The sequence below is a fragment of the Phyllobates terribilis genome, unplaced genomic scaffold, assembly GCF_046119375.1.
Source record: "Phyllobates terribilis strain yellow unplaced genomic scaffold, ASM4611937v1 Scaffold_3__8_contigs__length_932513732, whole genome shotgun sequence".
Taxonomy (NCBI): Eukaryota; Metazoa; Chordata; class Amphibia; order Anura; family Dendrobatidae; genus Phyllobates; species Phyllobates terribilis.
The window spans coordinates 323568128-323593945 of NW_027362763.1; the positions used below are offsets into that span (position 1 = coordinate 323568128).

The 25818-nt window shown below is 44.7% G+C and overlaps 1 protein-coding gene across 1 annotated transcript in view; it reads left to right on the top strand.

Annotated features, from left to right (window-relative positions):
* The window catches only part of LOC141259323 (probable cation-transporting ATPase 13A5), a 417702-nt gene that overhangs the window by 368819 nt on the left and 23065 nt on the right, over positions 1-25818 (top strand). The window contains exons 26-28 of the mRNA XM_073675081.1: positions 1875-2049; positions 2662-2831; positions 7136-7224. Of these exons, the coding sequence (XP_073531182.1) occupies positions 1875-2049; positions 2662-2831; positions 7136-7224 (434 nt within the window). The remainder of the gene's footprint in view (positions 1-1874; positions 2050-2661; positions 2832-7135; positions 7225-25818) is intronic.

Here is a 25818-nt window from a genome sequence, read left to right on the forward strand (position 1 = left end):
CCCTGGCACTCTTCCCTCTACCCCCCCTTCTAACTGTCACCCAACTAGCTATCTCACTGTCCTGCAGCTCCCGACTACCAGCCTCCCCCACATCTACCCCAGTGAGCTGCTGCTCAGTGAGCAGCAGACTCCTTTCCATATTGTCAATGGATCTCAGTGTTGCCAGCTGCTCATTTAGATCCAGTACCTGGGCTTCCAAACGCACAACGTGCACACATCTCGCGCAGCAATAAGCAACCCCGACTGGCTGTTCAAGGAATGCATACATGTGGCAAGATGTACACTGGATAGCATTGTCAATAATGGAGCTCATTTTCTAATGGGGATTGCAATAGACAGAATGTTAAGTAAAAAGAAAAGTAAAGAATTAATAAAATACAGACAGCAATTCAGTCCAAAGTCCTCCCTTCCAAACTCCCTGAATCACAAGTCACTGAAAAACAAGTCACACACTTACTTTCGTTCGCACTTACACTCCGGTCACACTCAGCTCGTTCGCACACGCAAACTAAGAGATTTAAAGAGTTTTTTTTGTTGTTTTTTTCCCCCTTATCCAGCAATGCACCCTACAGCTCAATGCACTTCCAAGGACTGGATGCCCAACCAGCTGCCCCTTATAAACCCTTAATTATGACCCCTCCCCCTTAAGTAACCCCTTGTGACTATAGCTACACCTCAGGATTTTAGTGCAATGTAGTTAACCCTTAAATACACAGGTAGTAAACTGAGAAACTGCAAAACTGTAGTGAGAAAATAGATTTTAAAAAGCCCAATAAAACTAAACAGGTAGAAAAGCACTCAGCAGGTCACAATGCAGCAACTGACCGCAATTCACACAGGTATTTTCTGCAAGATTCCCAAATACCTCTTCACTGAAAAACAAGTCACACACTTACTTTCGTTCGCACTTACGCTCCGGTCACACTCAGCTCGTTCACACTCACAAACTAAGAGATTTAAAGAGTTTTTTTTCCCCCTTTTCCAGCAATGCACCCTACAGCTCAATGTACTTCCAAAAGGCCCCTCAAAGTCACTTCAAATAAGATGTGGTCCCTAAAAAAATGTTTTTGTAAATTTTGTTGGAAAAATGAGAAATCGCTGGTCAAATTTTAACCCTTATAGCTTCCTAATAAAAAAACATTTTGGTTCCAAAATTGTGCTGATGTAAAGTAGACATGTGGGAAATGTTATTTATTAACTATTTTGTGTGACATATCTCTCTGATTTAAGGGCATGAAAATTCAAAGTTTGAAAATTGCAAAATTTTCAAAATTTTTGCCAAATTTCCGATATTTTCACAAATAAGCGCAAGTGATATCGAAGACATTTTACCACTATCATGAAGTACAATATGTCACGAAAAAACAATCTCAGAATCAGGGGGATCCGTTGAAGCATTCCAGAGTAATTACTTTATAAAGTGACAGTGGTCAGAATTGAAAAAATTGGCCTGGTCACGAAGGCAAAAACAGGCTCTGGCGCTAACTGGTTAACTGTTCACAATAAAGTAATTTTGACCAGGGGTGGCCAAACTTTTATATGCCACTGTAAATACCTTTATTTATTGTAAAAGTTGGCTGGATCACACAATATACTTTTTTCCTTGTTTGGATTGTTGAATTATGTATCAGTCTATGATGTCTTACATTGTTTTTACATGTATCCTTTGAATTGTAAAATATTGTGGAACATGTTGACACTAATTAAAAAAAAATATTAATTACAATAATAATTCGATTAACCTTAGTGATTTCTATTCTTGCGAGGCAGACACTTGCACTATGTTTGTATAGACAATTATCAACGTCAAAGCAAGTATATATCACATTTACTGTATCTTTTCTAAAACCCTAACTTTTGTTCTCTCCCCACAGTGAGTCTAACTGGTCCTGCTTCAAAGTTAGCCCCCTACAGACCTGCAATGAGTCTCCTTTCTCCACCTTTACTGCTCTCAATGGTTCTGCATATTTCATTCACCGTCATCATACAAACCACTGCCTTCTTCCGTGTGCAGCAGCAAACATGGTACAATGAAACTAATGTTTTTAGGTGAGGTCCTTTATTTCTTAAACCACAGTGTTTTCAGCACTAGGCACTATAAAAGTCAGTTTACTGGTTATAGATGCCATTATTAGTGCACAAGATTCATCTGATATTGTAGGTAGGGGATAAAGTTCCTAAAAAATCCTCCATGGTACAGTCATGTCATAATTATTTTGACTATATTTTATGATATAGGTGGATGTGATAATTAACTGACAAGGTTTTGCCACTCAGGAAACAAGGCCCTGGTGCTAGTGTACCTTAGTTTCCTTTCCACCCTCCTTTCCTGCCACTATCCTCTGCCCATGACCAATCCTCCACCCCATTACTTGCTGTCAATGCACATCCTATGGAGATTACAGTCCTGCACAGGTTGTCACCACCTATAAGCATAAGACATGGGAACAACCAGGACTAGGTCCCATGGCCAAGGGTGGGCTCTATAGCAGCTCCATCTGTTTTATTGAGTGATGTCATTCTTTTACTCATGTAAACATATAAACAGATTATTGAACATGGGATAGATTAAAGTGCATAGCAATTTTTTTTCTTAGTTTGCATATTACTTTAGAATATTAGCTAATAATGCATTGTTCCCTGTATATTTTTCTTCTTCAGTGCTTGTCTTCTTCCTAATGAAACTTCTGACAACCAGACGATGATGACACATGGTCAGTCTCAAAACTTTCTAACCACCACATTGTGGCCAGTGAGCGGGATACATCTCATCATTGTTGAATATGTGTTTTCTAAAGGAAGTCCTTTTAGAAAACCAATGTATACAAATTGTAAGTGTTGATGTTATTATATGTACGTACACTGAAAAAAAATAATTCTGCATGCCCCACAACTGATATATATAATGTGTATATATATATACTGTATATATATACATATATAAAGTCTACATATATAAAGTCTAAAAAATGCCAGTTTTTTTGTCATGTAAAGAAAAAGCGTTAGCTGACACTCCCTCCTCCATAATTTTCCCTGTGCGTCTGACATCTCATCGCAGCAAGCTCAATGACAGCACTACACTGCAGAGATTGGAGAAGTGGGGCAATGAGTGGAGTTTCTTTTAATCAATGAATACATTGTCGGGCCATCATACTATTTGGAGGGCTACTTGGGGGCCATTATACTATTTGGAGAGCTATGTGGGGGACATCATACTATTTGGAGGGCTATTTGGGGGCCATCATGCTATTTAGAGGGCTTTTTGGGGGCCATTATACTATTTGGATTGCTATGTGGGGGCCATCATACTATTTGAAGGGCTTTGTGGGGGCCATCATACTATTTGGAGGGCTATCTGGGGGCCATAATACTATTTGGAGACCTACATTGGGCCATCATACTATTTGGAGAGTTACTATGGGGTCATCATACTATTTGTGTTACGCCCAATGGTGGCGCAAGTGGATTTGTGGACCCACTGTGCGACAGACCAGATCTACCCTTGAGGGGTGTGACTTGGTTTTCACTGGAGCCTATAGTGGTGAGGTCAGGCTTGTGCGGCAGGTAGCTGCCAGGTACCACTCCAGGGCAGCATCCAGCAGTAGCAGCTGACTCCAGGGGTCAGGTTAGCTGACACTGATTAGGGCTCTATTCAGACTTAGTAGGTTAAGTTCAGGATCACTAACACAGAGACTCAGATAGGGAAAATGTTTAGATGACCAGGGGACTTTGAGGACAGGACTGGCTGCCCCAGAACCAGGGGACAATGTTCAGGCATTGGCTGCACTGAGACCATGGGACTTTGTGGACAGGACTGGCCACACCAGGACTAGGGAACAACATTCAGACACTGGTCGCACCAGACCCAGGGATTCAGGTTCAGGACACTGGCCACACCGGGACCAGGGAACAATGCTTAGGATTCTGGCCACACCAGGACCAGGGAACAATGTTCAGGTCACTGGCCACATCGAGAGCAGGGATTCGGGTTTAGGACTTTGGCCACATTTGGACCAGGGATTCTGGTTCAGGACACTGGTCTCAGGACCAGTGTCGGGGGACCACTATTTGGAGGGCTACTTGGGGGACTATCATACTATTTGGAGGGCTATGTGGGTGGCCATCATACTATTTGAAGAGCAATTTTGGGGTCATCATACTATCTGGAGGGTTATGTGGGTGGCCATCATACTATTTGGGGTCTGTCATACTATTTGGAGGGTTACTTAGAGCCCATATCACTATTTGGAGGGCAATTTTGGAGGCCATCAAAATATTTGGTGGACTACATGGGGGACTATCATTCTACATGTAGGGCTATGTGGGAGCCAGCATACTATTGTATTAGTATGCTGGCTCCCACATTGGTATTGCATACTGTCCAATGAGAAAAAAAAATGAACTTTTTAGAATTTACCAAATGGCTGCAATGAAACAAAGAGTGAAAAATTTAAAGGGGTCTGAATACTTTCCGTACCCACTGTATGTGGGAGGCAGGTCCCAGCCACAAAACTCTCAGAAATCTATCAGCAGAACTACATATATGTAGTCTATAAATTCACTAAATTAGTACTTATCCCATCATGGAACACTGTCCCAATGCGTTTCCACTGATCAATTATTGAGGTTCATCATGGGACTGAAAATAATCCAAGGGTTACAGAGCAGGTGCCACCAATGGGGAGTTACCTATGGCTGCAAGTATAATGCTGTGTACAAGCACAATTTCCCATTTTTAAGAATTTAGAGTGTAAACCCACAGTACATTGGTTTTTTAATAGGTATCTAATAAAGTATTGTTTTAGGGCTTTTCTCATTTGTGTTTGATACTTTGGACCACTTTCTGTAAATTAATAATTTGGTACTGTAGGGTCATCACACTGTGCGTGTGGATGGTACTGTGAAGGAATTCACTGTGGGGGGTGTATCTTACTGTTTTTGGGGGGCACATTTGTTAGCATCATAGGTTATGGGGGTCATGAAAGGGGTATCTTACTGCATGGTAACACTAAGGAGCTTCAATAGATGCAAAACTACTTTGTAAGGGCTGCAAAGTTAGGAGATATGCTCTTCTGTGATACCGCTGAATATTTATTTTTTATTGGAGGTGGGGGGTCGATTAGGATGTCTGCAATTGGGCCCCATAATTTCTATGTACACCCCTGGCTCAGTGGCTCATGCTGTCTACGTTGGCAGAGCGACTGAGTTCAGTAATTGACAGCAGAGGTGATGTGAGCCGCTGACATAACATCACTACTGCAGTAAAAACAAAGAGACTGGAGATGAGTAGCCGGCGCTCAAGGAGGGAAGGGTGTGTGTTTGCTATTTTATATTACAGGAATTGCTTGATGTCCGCTTTCTAAAGGTGGAAAATTATTTCAAGTCACAGAAATGGAATAACTATTGGTAATTTCCTAGATTTTTAATCTGTCAGTATGTTTTAATACACCGTGTTCCAAATTATTATGCAAATAATATTTTCTCAGATTTTCCCAAATTACCTATATGAATTGTAGTCATTGTAATTTTCCAGTCAAATAACTATTAGAGTACAATTGAAAGGTTTTTGTACAAACTGCCTATGATAACAGTATATTTAAAAAAAAATAAAATACTCAAACTGCACTCAAAATGCATGTTCCAAATTATTATGCACAGCAGAGTTTTCAACCTTTTCATTTTAATAAAGAACAAAAAATGCTCATTTTTGAAATTATAAGCATTAGCAGGTTTTTACAAACTGAAATCAAACAGTTTTCAACTCAAAACTTTATTCTAGGTGATGTTACATTTGCACATAGGACCCCTTGTTCGAAAGGAGCTTCTGAACTCTCTCATCCATTGAATTTGTCAGGTTTTGGATGGTTTCTGCTTCAATTGTTTTGCATGAGGACAGAATACCCTCCCAGAGCTGTTGCTTAGATGTGAACTGCCTCCCACCATCATAGACACTCCTTTTGATGATGCTCCAGAGGTTCTCAATGGGGTTGAGGTCAGGGGAGCATGGGGGCCGCACCATAAGCTTGTCCCCTTTTTTGCCCATAGCAGCCAGAGATGCAGATGTGTTATTTGCAGCATGAGACGGGGCATTATCATGCATGAAAATGATCTTGCTGCGGAATGCACGGTTCTTCTTCTTGAACCATGGCAGGAAGTGCTGTTTGAGAAACTCAACATACATTATGGAGTTCATCTTTACACCTTCAGGGATCCTAAAAGGGCCGACAATCTCTCTCCCCATGATTCCAGCCCAAAACATTTCTCCACCTCCTCCTTGTTGGTGCCGTAGCCGTGTTTGCATGTGGTGTCCATCAACCAGCCATCCTCCACTCCATCCATCTGGACCATCGAGATCATTTCATGCATGATAATGCACCGTCTCATGCTGCACATAACACATCTGCATCTCTGGCTGCTATGGGCATAAAAGGGGACAAGCTTATGGTGTGGCCCCCATGCTCCCCTGACCTCAACCCCATTGAGAACCTCTGGAGCATCATCAAAAGGAGTGTCTATGATGGCGGGAGGCAGTTCACATCTAAGCAACAGCTCTGGGAGGGTATTCTGTCCTCATGCAAAACAATTGAAGCAGAAACCATCCAAAACCTGACAAATTCAATGGACGAGAGAGTTCAGAAGCTCCTTTCGAACAAGGGGTCCTATGTGCAAATGTAACATCACCTAGAATAAAGTTTTGAGTTGAAAACTGTTTGATTTCAGTTTGTAATAACCTGCTAATGCTTATAATTTCAAAAATGACCATTTTTTTGTTCTTTATTAAAATGAAAAGGTTGAAAACTCTGCTGTGCATAATAATTTGGAACATGCATTTTGAGTGCAGTTTGAGTGTTTTATTTTTATAAAAATATACTGTTATCATAGGCAGTTTGTACAAAAACCTTTCAATTGTACTCTGATAGTTATTTGACTGGAAAATTACAATGACTGCAATTCATATAGGTAATTTGGGAAAATCTGAGAAAATATTATTTGCATAATAATTTGGAACACAGTGTAGTGCCATGTTGGAGAACACAGCTCAGACTACAATTGTTTGATAGTTTGTAATTGTGCAAAAATATGTTTTCACTGTTAAGAGAGATATTAGTTTTATTTTCTGAGTTTGCTTTTCCAGATATATTTTGCATACTAATGTTGACCCAACTGGCTGCCTTTTTATTTATGCTGTTTGCTGACATTGAGGATCTTTACCACACCATGGAGGTATGTAAGACTGAAAAATAGCTTTTTTAAAACTGCTTGTGTTAGCTGCTTTGTGTAAAAATACATAATTACATAAAATACTTGGGAATTGACAGTGAATGGGCACTTTATCAGAGACACATATCCTTTCACAATTGGAGCTTCCCTGCATGGAAATTAGACACGTGACCCCGCAGCGCAGCATATAATCAAGTGGCCAATGTGGATCAGTTCCTGTGTGAATCCACATTATAATGAGAAAGTCAAGCCATTTAACTGACTTTAAATGCAGTACGGTCATCTGTGCTAGGAGCTTCCTTGTGCAATATTGAGAATATACTGAGACTAATGTGTCAGAAGAGGATGTCTAGCATAAGTTTAATGAACAGGCTGTTCAGAGTCAAGTAAATTGCAGCTGAATGCAGAACTGAATGAAAAGGAGAAAAAGGGAGTGTATAGAAAAAATATAAATTTTATTGAATACAGATTAAAAAGAACAACAATCATACAAATGAAAGCAGAACAGGCAAAGTGACAATAGGCAAAAAAATGGGGTGGAAAGACTCCCTCCAACATGTAAATGACCAAAGTATGGTATTGAAAAGGAATAGGTGGAAATTGGTAGGAGCAGGAGGAGCCCCCCAGGAATTGCATCAGCAGGATTCTTACCCATTAAGCAGGGACCTCTCCTTGGGAAAGCGTGTGGTTAACACGCAAAACGCATGTAGGGGTACTGCACTACCTGCTGGTGAAATTCCTGGGAAGGCTCCTCCTGCTTAATCGTTAAGAATCTTTGCATTTGAACATGTTATGGTGGTCTTTTGGTGTGCTTTCATTATGGATTGTATGATACAGGATTGATCTTATGCATGCCAATTCCCATCTATTCCTTTTCAATACTGACTCACCCAGGGGGGATATGGGGGAGACTCGGTACCCGGACCTTTACCTTCTTTGCAGGATATCACGACAGTCAGCTCCCGGGCCCGTCCTCTGGGTCACTCTTTAAAAGGGGTTTTGTTAACAGTTTGTCTCGTGACGCCACCTTTGGTTTCTGGTAATAGGTACCAGCGCTGCTGCAGACCTCCGGGGGTGATGGGATGGCAGCTGGGATGTTTCTGCTCCCCACAGGTGGAGCGAGCCCCCGGGGCAGGGTAGATGGATGGGATGCAGGTGAGAGATGGCGCGGCGGCAATAACCGACAGAGACAGTGGAGTGCAGTCGTCAGATTTTACTCACAGTTCTTTTTAGATTCCTCAGGTACACTGTACAGGTTACCGCTTCCTGCGTCGGGCTGCATTCACCAAGCAGGGGTTCAGAAGTCCCTCCGGCAATTCAAGAGTACTTATCGGGACCCCTTTCTATATGTTCCTTTCCTCAGCGGACTTTCCGCGCTGGGTCTTCTTCCTCCTGCCCTGCGCTTCCCCACAGAAAGTCCCGATAGTGTGCTCTGAAGTCCCTCTGGCGAACCTGGAGTTCACGGACCTACTTGCTGCCCTCCTCGGCGACTAGGGTAAGGCTGTGGCAACTGCACCATAAAAGTCAGAAGCCTCCGGTTTCCTAGCCGAGACTTGAAGTGACACGACTAGTCCAGGGACCGGTTCCTTTCTTGCGGCCTGGTCCCTCTGACACTTGACAGATTAGAGTGTACGGGTGGCTTCCTGTTCCTTCCGTACCCCTGGGACCCCTTCAGTTGCCGGAGCCTTCCTCCTCGGTTCCCCTCCTCTTCTCTCCTCTGCTGGGCCTTATTTACTAGGCCCACTCTGGAGCAGAGCTCCTGTAGAGCACCTGCTCCTCTCCTTCTTGCTTGCTTTCTCTTTCTCACTCCACCTTAACTAAGATAGCTCCCCCTTTTTATACTCCTAACAAATGCTCCCCTAAACTGCTTCCTCCACCCACACCCACTACTTGGTTCCCCCTCACTCTGGTTCCCCCAACTCCAGCCAGGGACAGGGCTCAGCAGAACACAGCGCATCTTGCCCTTCCAGCCGGCCTGGAGCAGGTGTTGGGGTCCCGGGCTGTACTCATTTCCTTACCAGAGAGTGAGGTACCACCAGTTGTAGTACCCCTGTGGCGACTGAACCCTCAGGGGCGCCACAATACCATACTTTGGTCATTTACATGTTGCAGGGGCTCTTTCCACCCCAGTTTTTTGCCTATTGCCACGTTGCCTGTTCTGATTTCATTTGCATGATAGTTGTTTTTTTTAATCTGTATTCAATAAAATTTATATTTTTTTATATACACTCCCTTTTTCTCCATTTCATTCAAGTGTGTATTTAGGAGTGTTTTTCACTTTTTTACATGCGTAAATTATGTATGATGATTAGTAATGAGCGAGCACTAAAATGTTCGGGTACTTGTTGTTCGAGGCAAGCAAATTGGAATGCTTGAGTGCTCGGTCTGAGTAACGAGCCCAATGTAAGTCTATAGGAAACTCAAGCATTTTTCCGGCGGTTCCCCCCAGCGGTCAGCAGAGGGCCTAAAAATTGCCAAAATCGATGGGAACAGTGCTCAAATGACATGGGAACAGCATGGGGAAGACCCCTGTAAGCATTTCTGACTCCCAGGTCACTGCTGTCAACAATGTTGTTAGAGGTATTACGCCACTTTTATGGACTCACAATAAGACATGCAAAAATGAAACCAAAATGGCTTTCCTGGGAAGTATGTTAAGGAACTTCCTTCTTTGGTAATGACTTGTATGTAAGGCAAAATAAATAACCAAAAACAAAAATGCTTCTCCACACCTTTGACTATGTTCACATGTAGCATTTTTTATGCATTTTTGCACTTTTGCATTGCTTTCAACCCAGACAAATGCATTCACTGGGAAATGTCATTTTAACATTTTACAACCTTATCTGGTCATGTATTGTTTTACACATCATCAGACACATGCATAAAGTGCTGAAAAGACATGGGAACAGCATAGGGAAGACCCCTGGAAGCATCTCTGACTCCGAGGTCACTGCCTAAAAGTGTGCCCATCATAAGTGATCCTTGGTGCATGAGAAGATGCCTCACGCCATGCACCTGTCATTGCAGACTTGCAACAATCACCATCCATGTCTTTGTCCCAGCGCAGCGTTCAGTTGTCCCTACCCCATTCCTTGGTATGCAGCCAGCCACCCACCCACCCACAGGCCACAATAGTAACATAGTAACATAGTTTTTAAGGTTGAAGGAAGACTAAGTCCATCTAGTTCAACCCATAGCCTAACATGTTGATCCAGAGGAAGGCAAAAAAAACCCACGTGGCAGACACTAAGCTCCACATTGAGAAAAAAATTCCTTCCCGTCTCCATATGACAATCAAACTAGTTCCCTGGATCAACGCCCTATCAAGGAATCTAGTATATATAACCTGTAATATTATACTTTTCAAGAAAGGCATCCATGCCCTTCTTAAATTTTAATAGTGAATCACTCATTACAGCATCATGCGGCAGAGAGTTCCATAGTCTCACTGCTCTTACAGTAAAGAATCAACGTCTGTGATTATGATTAAACTTTCTTTCCTCCAGACGTAGAAGATGCCCCCTTGTCCCCGTCTCTGGCTTCAGAGTAAAAAGATCAGTAGACAGGTCTTTGTACTGTCCCCTCATATAATTGTATATAGTAATAAGATCACACCCAAGCCTTCGTTTTTCCACAGTAAATAACCCCAAGTGTAATAACCTGTCTTGATATTGCAGACCCCCCAGTCCTCTAATAACCTTGTTCGCTCTTCTCTGTACCCTCTCTAGTTCAGCTATGTCCTTCTTATACACCGGAGACTAGAACTGTACACAGTATTCTAAGTGTGGTCGCACTAGTGACTTGTATAGAGGTAAAATTATGTTCTCCTCATGAGCATCTATGCTTCTTTTAATGCATCCCATTATTTTATTTGCCTTTGCAGCAGCTGCCTGACACTGGCCACTAAACGTGAGCTTGTTGTTCAACAATACACCCAGGTCTTTTTCAGTTACAGTTTTGCCCAGTGTTTTACAATTAAGCATATAATTATACATTTTATTTCCTTTGCCCAAGTGCATTACCTTACATTTATCCCCATTAAAGCTCATTTGCCATTTATCAGCCCAAGCTTCTAGTTTACATAGATCCTCCTGTAATATAAAATTGTCCTCCTCTGTATTGATTACCCTGCAGAGTTTAGTGTCATCTGCAAATATTGAAGTATTACTTTGTATGCCCCCTACAAGGTCATTAATAAATATGTTAAAAGAAGGGGGCCCAATACTGACCCCTGTGGTACCCCACTGTTAACTGAGACCCAGTCTGAGTGTTTTCCATTAATAACCACCCTTTGTTTCCTATCACTGAGCCAATTCTTAACCCACATACATATATTTTACTCTATCCCCATTGATCTTATTTTATGCATCAACCTTTTGTGTGGAACCGTATCAAAAGCTTTTGAAAAGTCCATATACACAACATCTACTGCATTTCCTTGGTCCAGTCCGGAACTTGCCTCCTCATAAAAACTGATCAGATTAGTTTGACAGGAACGGTTCCTCATAAACCCATGTTGATATTGGGTCATGAGGTTATTCTTCTTCAAATACTCTAGTATAGCATCTCTTAGGAAACCCTCCAGGATTTTACCCACAGTAGAGGTTAAGCTTACGGGCCTATAATTTCCAAGTTCAGTTTTTGTCCCCCTTTTGAATATTGGCACCATGAATGCTCAAAAGGAGGAGGTGCAGGAGCTGTAGAATGTAGGGGCAACCCTGATTGACCCAGGGCCCGCAATCCACAGCGTCGGGAGGACGTGTTCCGTCCCAAGGTCCAACTGAGTCCCGGCTTCCACTATGTTAACCCAGTGTGCCATCAGCAAGATGTACGGTCCCTGCCCACAAGCACTTGTCCACGTGTCCGTGGTTAGGTGGACTTTCCCAGTAACTGAGTTGTTGAGGGCACATCTAATATTGTGGGACACGGGCTCATGTAATGCGGGGAAGGCACACCGGGAGAAATAGTGGCGGCTGGGGACCACGAGCCTAAAAGGCAACATTTCGAGCGCAACCATTCTCGAAATGTGTGAATTTAGTCGTGTGTCCTGTGAGGCTTTGGCTGCGTATTTGCGCTTGCATTCCAAGGACTGGGGTAGGAACTGAACGCTGCGCTGGAACAAGGAAGTGGACGTGCTTGCTAATGGTGCTACTTGAGAGTATGCAATGACAGGTGCAGGGCGGGAGCGATCTTGGCATGCGCCATGGACATAGCATTGATGTGCACGCACAACAGCGGAAGAAGCAGTGATGTCACCCGCAGACACTGTTGCTGGACCCTGGGGTTCGGCCCACTTAGTCTGGTGCTTTGATGCCATATGCCTGATCATGCTGGTGGTGGTCAGGCTGCTAGTTTTGCTACCCCTCCTTATGCTGGCCTGAGAGGTGGTGCAAATGACATTTTTGGGGTTATCTGCAGAGTCTTTATAAAATAACCAGACTCAGGAAGACCTAACAATTGTACTGGCAACTTCCGTCACATTGTCGTTACGAGAAACGCTTTCCCGCCTTGTGTCTGTGGCCACCACATTGCTTCTTTCTGCCTGTTGTGGTGCTAAGCCTCCCTCCCCCTGTGTGCTGCTGTCCTCACTCTGTATGTCCCCCTGCCAGGTTTGATCAGTTACTGTTTCATCCACCACCTCGTCTTCCTCTTCCGCACCCTGGTCCTCCTCCTGACTTTCTGGCAGTTGTGTCTTATCAGCATCCACCTTTTGCTACAGTAATTACACTTTACCACCATCGCCTTCATGTGACCGTGGCTGCTCCAATATATGGGCATCGCCACACGCGTTCTCCTCTTGACTCACTAGAAGCTGGCTGGGTGAGAAGCCTGAATCTACAAATGGAAAAGTGAACAGCTCTTCTGAGTGTCCAAGTGTGGGATCAGTTGTCTCCTGGCACTCGGCATGGTGGGAGGAAGGAGGATCAAGGTGAGGAATATGCTTTCCAGACTCACGGCTATTGAGACTAGACCGTGTGGAAGACAGGGTGGAGGTGGTGGTGGCAAAGTGACTGGAAGCATTATCTGCTATCCAACCAATAATCTCTTCACACTGCTCTGTGTTCAATAGTGGTGTTCTGCGTTCCCGTAGTAATTGGGACAGGAAGGTCGAGCGACAAAATTTGGGTGTTTGTTGAGGCACAATGTCACCTTGCACACGGCCACATCCTCTGCCTCTGCATGCACCATCACATTCACTTCCCCGTCCCTTGCCACGCACCTTGCCCATTTTAAATGAAGGACAATATTTTCCACGTTCACGAGAAATGGCTGGTTTTAGAACGCAGTTATATGTGATACGTCTGACAGAGAACCATGATTTTAAATAGCAGTCCTTTAATTTACTAATATTATTCTACATGGAGACATAGTGTGAATAGCTTGACCGACACACTGCAACGGAATGAAAATACAAGAAATGTACGATTTTTTAAACAGTAATTTAGGTGATATGTCTGACAGAGAACTATGGCTTTAAATTGTAGGCCTGTAATTTACTACTATTATTCTACATGGAGAAGTAGTGTGAATAGCTTCACTGACACACTGCAACGGAATGAAAATGCAAGAAATACAGTACAGACCAAAAGTTTGGACACACCTTCTCATTTAAAGATTTTTCTGTATTTTCATGACTTTGAAAATTGTACATTCACACTGAAGGCATCAAAATTATGAATTAACACATGTGGAATTATATACTTAACAAAAAAGTGTGAAACAACTGAAAATATGTCTTATATTCAAGGTTCTTCAAAGTATCCACCTTTTGCTTTGATGACTACTTTTCACACTCTTGGCATTCTCTTGATGAGCTTCAAGAGGTAGTCACCGGAAATCGTTTTCACTTCACAGGTGTGCCCTGTCAGGTTTAATAAGTGGGATTTCTTGCATATAAATGGGGTTGGGACCATCAGTTGTGTTGTGCAGAAGTCTGGTGGATACACAGCTGATAGTCCTACTGAATAGACTGTTAGAATTTGTATTATGGCAAGAAAAAAGCAGCTAAGCAAAGAAAAACGAGTGGCCATCATTACTTTAAGAAATGAAGGTCAGTTAGTGCGAAAAATTGGGAAAACATTGAAAGTGTCCCCAAGTGCAGTTGCCAAAACCATCAAGCGCTACAAAGAAACTGGCTCACATAAGGACCGCCCCAGGAAAGGACGACCAAGAGTCACCTCTGCTTCTGAGGATAAGTTTATCCGAGTCACCAGCCTCAGAAATCGCAGGTTAACAGCAGCTCAGATTAGAGACCAGGTCAATGCCACACAGAGTTCTAGCAGCAGACACATCTCTACAACAACTGTTAGGAGGAGACTTTGTGCAGTTGGCCTTCATGGTAAAATAGCTGCTAGGAAACCACTGCTAAGGACAGGCAACAAGCAGAAGAGACTTGTTTGGGCTAAAGAACACTAGGAAAGGACATTAGACCAGTGGAAATCTGTGCTTTAGTCTGATGAGTCCAAATTTGAGATCTTTGGTTCCAACCACCGTGTCTTTGTGTGACGCAGAAAAGGTGAACGGATGGACTCTACATGCCTGGTTCCCACCGTGAAGCATGGAGGAGGAGGTGTGATGGTGTGGGGGTGCTTTGCTGGTGACACTGTTGGGGATTTATTCAAAATTGAAGGCATACTGAACCAGCATGGCTTCCACAGCATCTTGCAGCGGCATGCTATTCCATCCGATTTGCGTTTAGTTGGACCATCATTTATTTTTCAACAGGACAATGACCCCAAACACACCTCCAGGCTGTGTAAGGGCTATTTAGGAGAGTGATGGGGTGCTACACCAGATAACCTGGCCTCCACAGTCACCAGACCAGAACCCAATCGAGATGGTTTGGGGTGAGCTGGACCGCGGAGTGAAGGCAAAAGGGCCAACAAGTGCTAAGCATCTCTGGGAACTCCTTCAAGATTGTTGGAAGACCATTTCCGGTGACTACCTCTTGAAGCTCATCAAGAGAATGCCAAGAGTGTGCAAAGCAGTCATCAAAGCAAAAGGTGGCTACTTTGAAGAACCTAGAATATAAGACATATTTTCAGTTGTTTCACACTATTTTGTTAAGTATATAATTCCACATGTGTTATTTCATAGTTTTGATGACTTCAGTGTGAATGTACAATTTTCATAGTCATGAAAATATAGAAAAATCTTTAAATGAGAAGGTGTGTCCAAACTTTTGGTCTGTACTGTATATGATTTTTGAACAGTCTTTTAGTTGATATGTCTGACAGAGAACCATGGTTTTAAATTGTAGGCCTGTAATTTTCTAATATTATTCTACACTAAGAATTAGTGTGAATAGCTTGACCGACACACTGCAACAGAATGGAAAATTAGGCCAATATTTTCCATGTTCAGTTCAAATTTCTGGATTTCTATCGCTGAAATATGGAACAGATCTGGCTTTATTCTGCAGTGAGAACAAGCTAATGTAACAGAAAAATAGACTGCTTTTGAAGCAAATAACCAGGATTAAGATAAAAAAAAAATTGCCCTGGCCCCTGATATCTGGGGCTATGTCTAGAAATATCTGTAATTATTACAGCAGCAGCAGACTGGACGTTCAATGGACCCTGTTGTGCTGTATCATACACTGCAGTCTGCCACATACACTTCCTTCCTGCTTATCACTGATATACAGTACAGACCAAAAGTTTGGACACACCTTCTCATTTAAAGATTTTTCTGTATTTTCATGACTATGAAAATTGTACATTCACACTGAAGGCATCAAAACTATGAATTAACACATGTGGAATTATATACTTAACAAAAAAGTGCGAAACAACTGAAAATATGTCTTATATTCTAGGTTCTTCAAAGTAGCCACCTTTTGCTTTGATGACTGCTTTGCACACTCTTGGCATTCTCTTGATGAGCTTCAAGAGGTAGTCACCGGAAATGGTATTCCAACAATCTTCTTTACTTAGCTGCTTTTTTCTTGCCATAATACAAATTCTAACAGTCTATTCAGTAGGACTATCAGCTGTCTATCCACCAGAATTCTGCACAACACAACTGATGGTCCCAACCCCATTTTAAAGCAAGAAATCCCACTTATTAAACCTGACAGGGCACATCTGTGAAGTGAAAACCATTTCCGGTTACTACCTCTTGAAGCTCATAAAGAGAATGCCAAGAGTGTGCAATGCAGTCATCAAAGCAAAAGGTGGCTACTTTGAAGAACCTAGAATATAAGACATATTTTCAGTTGCTTCACACTTTTTTGTTAAGTATATAATTCCACACATGTTAATTCATAGTTTTGATGCCTTCAGTGTGAATGAACAATTTTCATTGTCATGAAAATACAGAAAAATCTTTAAATGAGAAGGTGTGTCCAAACTTTTGGTCTGTACTGTATATATACACACACGGTCAGAATTCTTGGTACCCCTCGCTTAATGAAAGATAAACCCACAATGGTCACAGAAATAACTTGAATCTGACAAAAGTAATAATAAATTAAAAATCTATCAAAATGAACAAATGAAAGTCAGACATTGCTTTTTAACCCCGTTTCCACAGAATTAAAAAAAAAATTAAACTCGTGAAATTGGCCTGGACAGAAATGATGGTACCATTTGCTTATTCTTTTGTTGAACAACTTTTTGAGGCAATCACTGCAATCAAACGATTCCTGTAACTGTCAATGAGACTTCTGCACCTCTCAACAGGTGTTTTGGCCCACTCCCCATGAGCAAACTGCTCCAGTTGTCTCGTGTTTGAAGGTTGCTTTTTCCAGACAGCATGTTTCAGCTCTTTCCAAAGATGCTCAATAAAATTTAGGTCAGGGTTCATAGAAGGCCACTTCAGAAGAATCCAGTGTTTTCCTCTTAGCCATTCTTGGGTGTTTTTGCCTAGCACTGATTATATGCAGCTGGATTAGTCCTCAGAAGGACTGTTAGTTCAGATGGATATAGATATATGTTGTGGAATACCTATACTAACTATAAACAAGCAAATCTCTCCCTGATGCAGCAGCAGCTCTCCCTACTCTGCCTGTTTCCAGAGTAGACTGTGATGAGCATGGCGGCGCTCGGTCTTAGATACACCTGATGATGCTGTGCGGCCATCCAATCACTGTAATGCCCAAAACCAACATGGCTACGGCATTACAGTGCATGGCAAGTAATCCCTGCATGTTCATTGGCTCTCTAAAGAGCGCCAAACATGCCGGGAGAGGACCCGAGTTCCCGCCCGAGAAACCCAGAAATATTCTCCTGAGCTCGTCGAGCACAGTGATGCTCAGGCAAGTACAGAGCAGTGGCGAGCACGTTCGCTCATCACAAATGATGATCTAATTTTTTGAGCATAATTATGCTGACGGGATTTGTATTAATGAATGAAGAACTGGTTCTCCATAAAACACATCTGAATGCACAACTCGTTAGCATGGATGAACTTGTAACAGCAACCAGTTTGAGTGCCATTGCTCTATACAGGGAAAAGAAAGACTCAAATCTAATTGACAAAAAAGTGCTAAAAATGTCATTACTGTCACACAAGATGTGGGAAAGACTAAGTGCAACATGAACGAATGAGGGAAAGGAAGCCCAGACACTAGGGAAAGTCGGAGTGGAGACCTCCTAGGCTGATTTGATATCACCCTGTCTCCCCTATCGTCCCCATATTGGATCCTCACTAGTGTTGAGCGAGCATGCTCGACACTTTTTGGTACTCACCCGAGCATCTCACTACTCGTGATGTTCATCGAGCACCGAGCATTTTTGGGTTACTCGGGCGGGAGCTCGGGTCTCCGCCCTGCATGTTTGGCGCTCTTTACTAGTGTTGAGCCACCCCCGTAGTGTTCGAGTTCGGTTCGGTTCGTCGAACACCCGTGTGTTCGCCGAACTGTTCGTCGAACACCTTCGAACACCGTTAAAACCAATGGCAGGCAAACAAAAACACATAGAAACACATAGAAAACACCTTCAAAAGTGTCCAAAAGCTGACAAACTGCTCAGAAGACATAACTAACACATGGAAAAGTGACAAGTACATATAGTCATGCGAAAAGAAAAGAGGTGGAGGAGTAAAAGGAGGGGGAGACACAAATATAGGCATGTCATGCCCTTCTAAAATCCAAAAAGTGAGAAGCCGACACGTTCAGTCCGCTCCTGCCCGTGCCACCTCCGTGTCGCCGGGTTTGTGCCAGAGCCGCGGTGAACCCTGACGGCCAGCCCCCCTCTCCCAATACTGGTGCCTGTCCGCTGGTGGGTCGAGCGAGCCCCCCTGTGGTGGAGGCAGCTCTAAGCTTTTTAATTTAAATTGTCTCTCTAATTTGAATGAATACACTTTAAATCCATTTACAAGGATCTATTGGAGGGCAAGTCTCATGCCAGCAGCTGCGTAATTCCAGCTGCAGTAGCGTCCACTAAAGCTGCTGCAGTTAAAAAGCTTTTATAAGGATCGAGCTCGGCTGTCCACCGCAAGGCATCCTACTGCCAGTCCCAGCCCCTATGCCTTGGGGTGCCTCCTGATGTTCTTCACTGAGTATCCCGTGGTCCCGAAGCATTTCCTTTGAAAAAATTAAGTGTCCAAACTACAGGTGGTGTAGCTTGCTTAACAGCCGGGATAATCCGCTGACTAGCAGACACTGCTACTAGGCACAAAGTATTTCCTGGGCTAGATGCAGTTAAAAATTTGTAATTAGATACTCTCGTTGGATGCTGAGAAAGCATTCCATAGAGTCTCCTGGCACGCCATATATGATTCTCTTTAAAAGCTTGGGGTAGGAGTCTAGGGGACCCTTTTATAGCCAAAATCACGGCCCTGTATCACAATACGTCACCTAGGCTGAAGATAAATGGAACTGTAGCACCCTGAGGGCTCGGTTGCTACAGAGGTATTGCACCTCACCCAGAGGTGTGATATCTCACTCTCAGGTAAGGATGGAGTGTGGATCAGGACCCGACACCTGCATGCATTACACCACATTGCCGTGGGGCAGGGCGACCAATATGCCTCTGAGATGGGCACGACAGTCCCTGTCCCTGGCTGGAGTGGGGGGAGGGAACACTGAGGAAGGGGAACCCTGTAGTGCAGGAGCAGGGAGGAAGCAGTTCCTGGGTGCATTGAGAAGGGAGTATAAAAGGTGGGCACCATCTTAGTTCAGTGCAGAGAAGTCTGAGCAGAAGTGGCAGGGAGCAGGGGCTCTGCATGAGCTCTGCTCCGGAGGCGGGCCTAGTAACAGAGGCCCAGGCCTGGAAGAGGGAGAAGGAAGGAAGAGGAGCGGAGAAGGCTCCAGGAACGAGGAATGAAGGGATCCCAGGGGTGCGGACGGGCGAGTCGCCACCGCACGCCCGAATCCACATGCGTGGAGGGGTCAGGCCAAAGGGGGAGACCGGTCCCCGAAACTAGTGGAGGCAGGAAACGACCCCCAGCTAGAAACCGGAGGCTCTGACATTTTATGTGGCGCAGCCCCTCGCTACACCCGCTAGGAAGGCACCACATAGGGTCAGGGAAACTGGCGCCAATTTTACCAAGAGGAGGCCCGAGGCAGCCGGACAGAAGGGTTGGTAAGAAAGGCCAGACAAAGGACACACAAAGGGGGTCCTGTGAAGCGCTCCAAAGTTATCTGGGAGTTGTCTGAGCCCCTCACCTGGTGAGCACAGTACGACGTGGGCAGCCGTTACCTGCAGACGTGGTCTGGATAATAAGAACTGTGAGTAAAGGCCCTGGACTGCATCACTGACTCCGTGTTGTTACTGCTGCTGCCCTGCACCATCACCCCCATCCTCCGCATACACTGCCCTGAGGCTATACTCCTCCCGTGGGGAGTTATGCTATGCTCTGCTGCACCCACAACACCAGCCTCAGCGGTCTGCCCTGCAGCGGCGGTTCACTCTGACCGCAATCCACGGGTGGCATAGTCGGACATTTAAACATCAAAACCACATAAATAGTTCTGCCACTGGTTTGACCACCCTGAGCCACGGAACCGGGTCGCCGCCACGAAGACTACAACCACCAGCATCCACCAAAAAGGGTCCGGCTCCGGGTGTCCCAAGGCCCAGGGGGTGCATCAGAACATTTTCATCACCTTTCACAATCACCAATGGGACAAGGCAGGGATGTCCTCTGTCCCCTCTCTTATACATCCTAGTGACGGAGCACCTGCTCTCATCAATTCGCCATAACCCCAATATTAGGTGGATTGAGGTGGGAGGCACCGAGTACAAGTGCTCTCTATTTGCTGATGATGTCCTAGTATATATCACTCAATCACATATATCCATCCATGCTGTTATGGCTGAAATAGATCACTTTGTTACATGGTCAAATTTTAAAATCAATGCAGCGAAGTCTGAGGCCCTCGATGTCTCCCTTCCCAAATCCATATAGGATTCCATCCAGTCCAACTTTCCCTTTGCCTGGCCCTCACAGGGTATCAAATACTTAGGAATTCCTATTCATAGAGACCTCTCCCATCTATGTTATCTTAATTTTGGGCCCTTTATTGAACAACTCCATACAGACCACGGTTGGCAAGTTAGAACTGTAAGATTCACTACGTGAACCACTGGTGTTTTGTGGAAAAGCACATGTACACTGTGTTCCAAATTATTATGCAAAAAGTGTTTAGGAGTGATAAGGGAGGAATTTGTTTGTTTGTCAGTTAAACTCATTGATGGTGATGTGTGTCAGGGCTCTTTATATCACTGTAAGCAATTGCAGACACCTGTGCTAATTAGTTTGGCAGGTGTGTCCAATGAAAGGCAAGACTACTTAAGAAGGCTGTCTCACATTATTAAGCAGCCTACATTTTCTGCCAAAATGGGAAAGAAAAAGGATGTGTCGGCTGCTGAGAAGCAACATATTGTGGAGTGTTTAGGTCAAGGCATGACTACAATCAACATTGTGCGATGATCAGGATGAAGTGCCTTGGCAATCAAGAAGTATGTAGCTGATTCACAGTACACACGTGTGCGTGCTGATAAGGGCAAATTGAGGACTCTTTCCTACAGGCAATTACGTCAGGTTAAAAGAGCAGCGGCAAAAAAGCCTTGTCATAGCAGCAGACAAGTTTTTGAAGCTGCTGGTGCCTCCAACGTCCCCCGAACAACAAGATGCAGGGTCCTTCAGAGGTTTGCAGCTGTGCATACGCCATCCTGTCGACCTCCTCTATCCACTTCACACAAGCAGAAACGGCTCCAGTGGGCTAAACATTACATGAAGACTGATTTCAAAACTGTTTTGTTCACGGATGAGTGCCGTGCAGCGCTCGATGGTCCAGATGGATGGAGTGGAGGATGGCTGGTTGATGGACACCCCACGCAAACACGGCTACAGCGCCAACAAGGAGGAGGTGGAGTAATGTTTTGGGCTGGAATCATGGGGAGAGAGATTGTCGGCCCCTTTAGGATCCCTGAAGGCGCTAAAGATAAACTCCATAATGTATGTGTGGATTTTCTCAAACAGCACTTCCTGCCATGGTTCAAGAAGAAGAACCGTGTATTTCACAGCAAGATCATTTTTTTGCATGATAATGCACCATCTCATGCTGCACATAAAACATCTGCATCTCTGGCTGATATGGGCATAAAAGGGGACAAACTTATGGTGTGACCCCCATGCTCCCCTGACCTCTACCCCATTCAGAACCTCTGGAGCATCATCAAAAGGAGTGTCTATGATGGCGGGAGGCAGTTCACATCTAAGCAACACCTCTGGGAGGGTATTCTGTCCTCATGCAAAACAATTGAAGCAGAAACCATCCAAAACCTGACAAATTCAATGGACGAGAGAGTTCAGAAGCTCCTTTCGTACAAGGGGTCCTATGTGAAAATGTAACATCACCTAGAATAAAGTTTTGAGTTGAAAACTGTTTGATTTCAGTTTCTAATAACCTGCTAATGCTTATAATTTCAAAAATGACCATTTTTTTGGTCTTTATTAAAATGAAAAGGTTGATCGAAGAGTGTGGGGGATCTAAGAGTGTGGCAACCCAGTAGTCAGGATCACTTCGAATTCTGACAATCTGAGGGTCATGTTGCAGGTAGTGCAGCAAGAAGGCACTTATGTGTCTTGCGCATCTCGGAGCCCCAAAATTATTTTCCGGGCTAGATGCAGCTAAAAATTATTATTAATTTTAAATCTGGTGGAGCTTAGTATAGATGGCCTAATAGGATCAGTGCTGCACACTTCTACAAAGCCCAAATTATTTTCCAGCCAAGATACAGATAAACATGATTAGTAATTTTAAATCTGGTGGAGCTTATTATAGATGGCCTAATAGAATCAGTGCTGCACACTGCTACAAAGCCCAAATTATTTTCCAGCCAAGATACAGATAAACATGATTAGTAATTTGAAAGCTTAAAACGGTTGGTAGGGTGATTTTAACCAATCATCAAGCTTTTACTCTCCCCAGGATGACACAGGGGTAGAAAAGTCGTTTCGGATCCATGATTTGTTCATCTTTATGAACGTGAGTCTGTCTACATTATCAGTGGAGAGCCGCGTGCGCTTATCTGTCAGCACACGACCAGCAGCTCTGAACACACGTTCAGACAGAACGCTGGCTGCGGGGCATGACAAGATCTCCAAGGCGTAAGTGGCTAGCTCCGGCCATTTATCCAGATTGGAAGCCCAAAAAGAGCAAGGGTCCAGTGACACAGTCATGGCTTCAATGTTTACTTGGAGATACTCCTGTACCATCGTCTCTAGGCGTTGACTATGTGTCAGACTTCTTGTCTCCTGTGGCCTTGCAAAGGATGGGCTAAAAAAGTGGTGAAATGATTCCGCAAAATTGATGTTACCAGCAGATACTGTGGTTCTGTTACGGTTTGAGTGCTGAACACTTGACGGTCCCACGGTTGGCAAGTTGGAACTGTGAGATTCACGACGTGCACCACTGGTGTTTTGTGGAAAAGCACATGTAAGATTCTGCAACAGTCTCTGCTGATACTCCTGCATGCGTGCATCCCTTTCTATGGCAGGAATAATTTCTGCAAATTTACTTTTGTACCGGGGATCTAACAGTGTGGCAACCCAGTAGTCAGGATTATTTCTAATTCTCACATTTCGAGGGTCATGTTGCAGGTAGTGCAGCAAGAAGGCACTCATGTGTGTTGCGCATCCAGGAGCACCAAGTCCCTGTTGTGTTGGTGGCGAGGTAACAATCATGCTTCCTTCCTCTGTCCTCTCCCCCCAACCTCGCACAACAGAAATGTGATCAAGGTCTCCCTCATCTGATGAGTCTTCCATCAGTTCGTCCTCCACTTCTTCCTGGGCTCCTACACCTTCCTCACTAGTTTGGCTGCTACCATGCGCCCTGGTAAAACCATCTCCCCCACCCTCACATGCCTGCCGCCTTGGTGCTGCCGACCGTCTGGACCTTGCAGATGTTAGCCCTTCCGCATACAACTCCTCCTCCTCTACTTCCTCCACCCCCTCTTATGCCACCACCTGACTACGAATTCTGTTTAACATGTGCTCCAGCATGTAAATCACTGGAATAGTCATGCTGATAATGGCATCGTCAGCACTAAACATCTTCGTCGCCATTTCAAAACTGTGCAGAAGGGTGCATAGGTCCCTGATCTGAGACCACTCCTCCAGCGTGATTTGCCCCACCTCTGGATCTCGTTGGCCCAGGCTATACGTCAGAACGTATTGCACCAGGGCTTGTCGGTGCTGCCACAGTCGCTGCAACATGTGCAGAGATAAATTCCACCGGGTAGGCACATCGCATTTTAGCCGGTGAAGTGGCAGGCCCAACGACTTCTGTAGAGATGTAAGTCGCTGAGCTGCGGGATGCGAACGGCGGAAGTGAGCACACAGCGACCGTGCCCTCTGCAGAAGGCCATCTAGTCTGGGATAGTGGGCTAAAAATTGCTGGACAACCAGGTTCAACACGTGAGCCATACAAGGCACGTGTGTGACATTGCCCCGGCGAAGGGCCGCACCCAGGTTTGCAGCATTGTCGCACACGGCCTTCCCTGGTTTCAGGTCCAGTGGAGACAACCATTCATGAAATTGGTTCTCCAGAGCTGACCACAACTCCTCAGCTGTGTGACTCACATTTCCCAGACATTTCAAAGTAAAAACCGCCTGATGACGTTGAGCCCTACTGCCAGCATAGTAAGGAGGTGTGCAGGATCCCTTCTGCGCAGTTAGAAAGCTTGTGGCATGACCAGACAGGCTTTGGGTGCAGGTGGAAGACCGAGAGGAGGTTGAGGAGGCAGAAGCAGTGGAGGAACTTTGACATAAAGAGGATTGACGCACAACTCGTGGGGACGGCAAGACTTAGACAGCAGCCCCTTGTCCTGCTGTCACCATAGTTACCCAGTGCCCAGTCAGCGACATGTAACGCCCCTGTCCATGCCTACTCGTCCAAGTGTCTGTGGTGAAATGCACCCTGTCACACACAGAGTTTCTCAAAGAAGCGGAGATGTTGTGTGCGACATGCTGGTGGAGCGCAGGCACACCTTTCTTTGAGAAGTAGTGCCGACTGGGCATCTGGTACTGGGGCACTGCGACGGACATAAGGTCTCGAAAATCCTCTGTGTCCACCAGGCGGAAAGGCAGCATTTCTGTAGCCAAGAGCTTGCAGATGGTGAAATTCAACCTCTTAGCTTTCTCATGGCTAGGAGGAAATGGTCTTTTACTTGTCCACATCTGAGGGACCGAGGGCTGGCTATTGTGCTTAGACGGGGTTGATAAGGGTGTCCCCGGCAAACTGCCGGTCTGTGAGGAAGATGCCGGCGGACATGTTAGGTTGCCTTGATCCAAAGGTGGTGCTATCGATGTCGGACAGCGCTCAACACCAGCTGGTGTTACCACCTCCAAAGAAAATGATGACCTGCCAATCACGCTGGCTGTTGCGGGTAAAGAGGTGGCAGGTCTGCGCCCCAAAACAGGTGTGACTGCTGTCCCCCCAGTCACAGAGGATGAAGAGGCCGCGGATGCACAAGATATGGCAGACGGTGGTTGGCCCGGCCGGCTAGGCCGCATTGTAGCACACTGAGCTTCCCACTGCAACTTATGCTTCATGTCCATGTGCCGGTTCATGCATGAAGTACTCAAACTATGTATTTTTTGGCCTCTACTTAGCTTTTGCTGACAAATGTTACAGATAACACGAGTTGGGTCATCTTTATCGATCTGAAAAAATGCCCAGGCTATGCAAGGCTTAGCACCCATGCGACCTGAAAAGCCACCACGACTTGTGGTGAGAGGCAGAGTTGTGTTTGAGGATGCAGTTGTTGACGTGCTTCCAGTACTACGTCTCTGTCCAGGAAGGCGCAACCTGACCTCGTCGTCACTAGCATCTTCCTCCACCTCCTCTGCTGACCTCATCTCTTGGCTGACTGTGGGTTGACAGTAAGTGGGATCTCCAACCTCATCATCATCACCCTGTGCGTTATCACACCCGTCGTCCTCAAATCCAACCTGTTCCTGCCCTGACAAAAAACTAAAGTTGTCGCTCCAATCAGGTATTTGAGTCTCATCATCGTCTTCCTCATTGTCTCCACCAACAGGAGTTACAGTTTGGGAATGAGGGTCTACATTATGGTCAGAACCTTCTGCGTCTGGTCCTGGATCCGACTCATAAAGATTCTGGGCATCAGTGTAGATCAT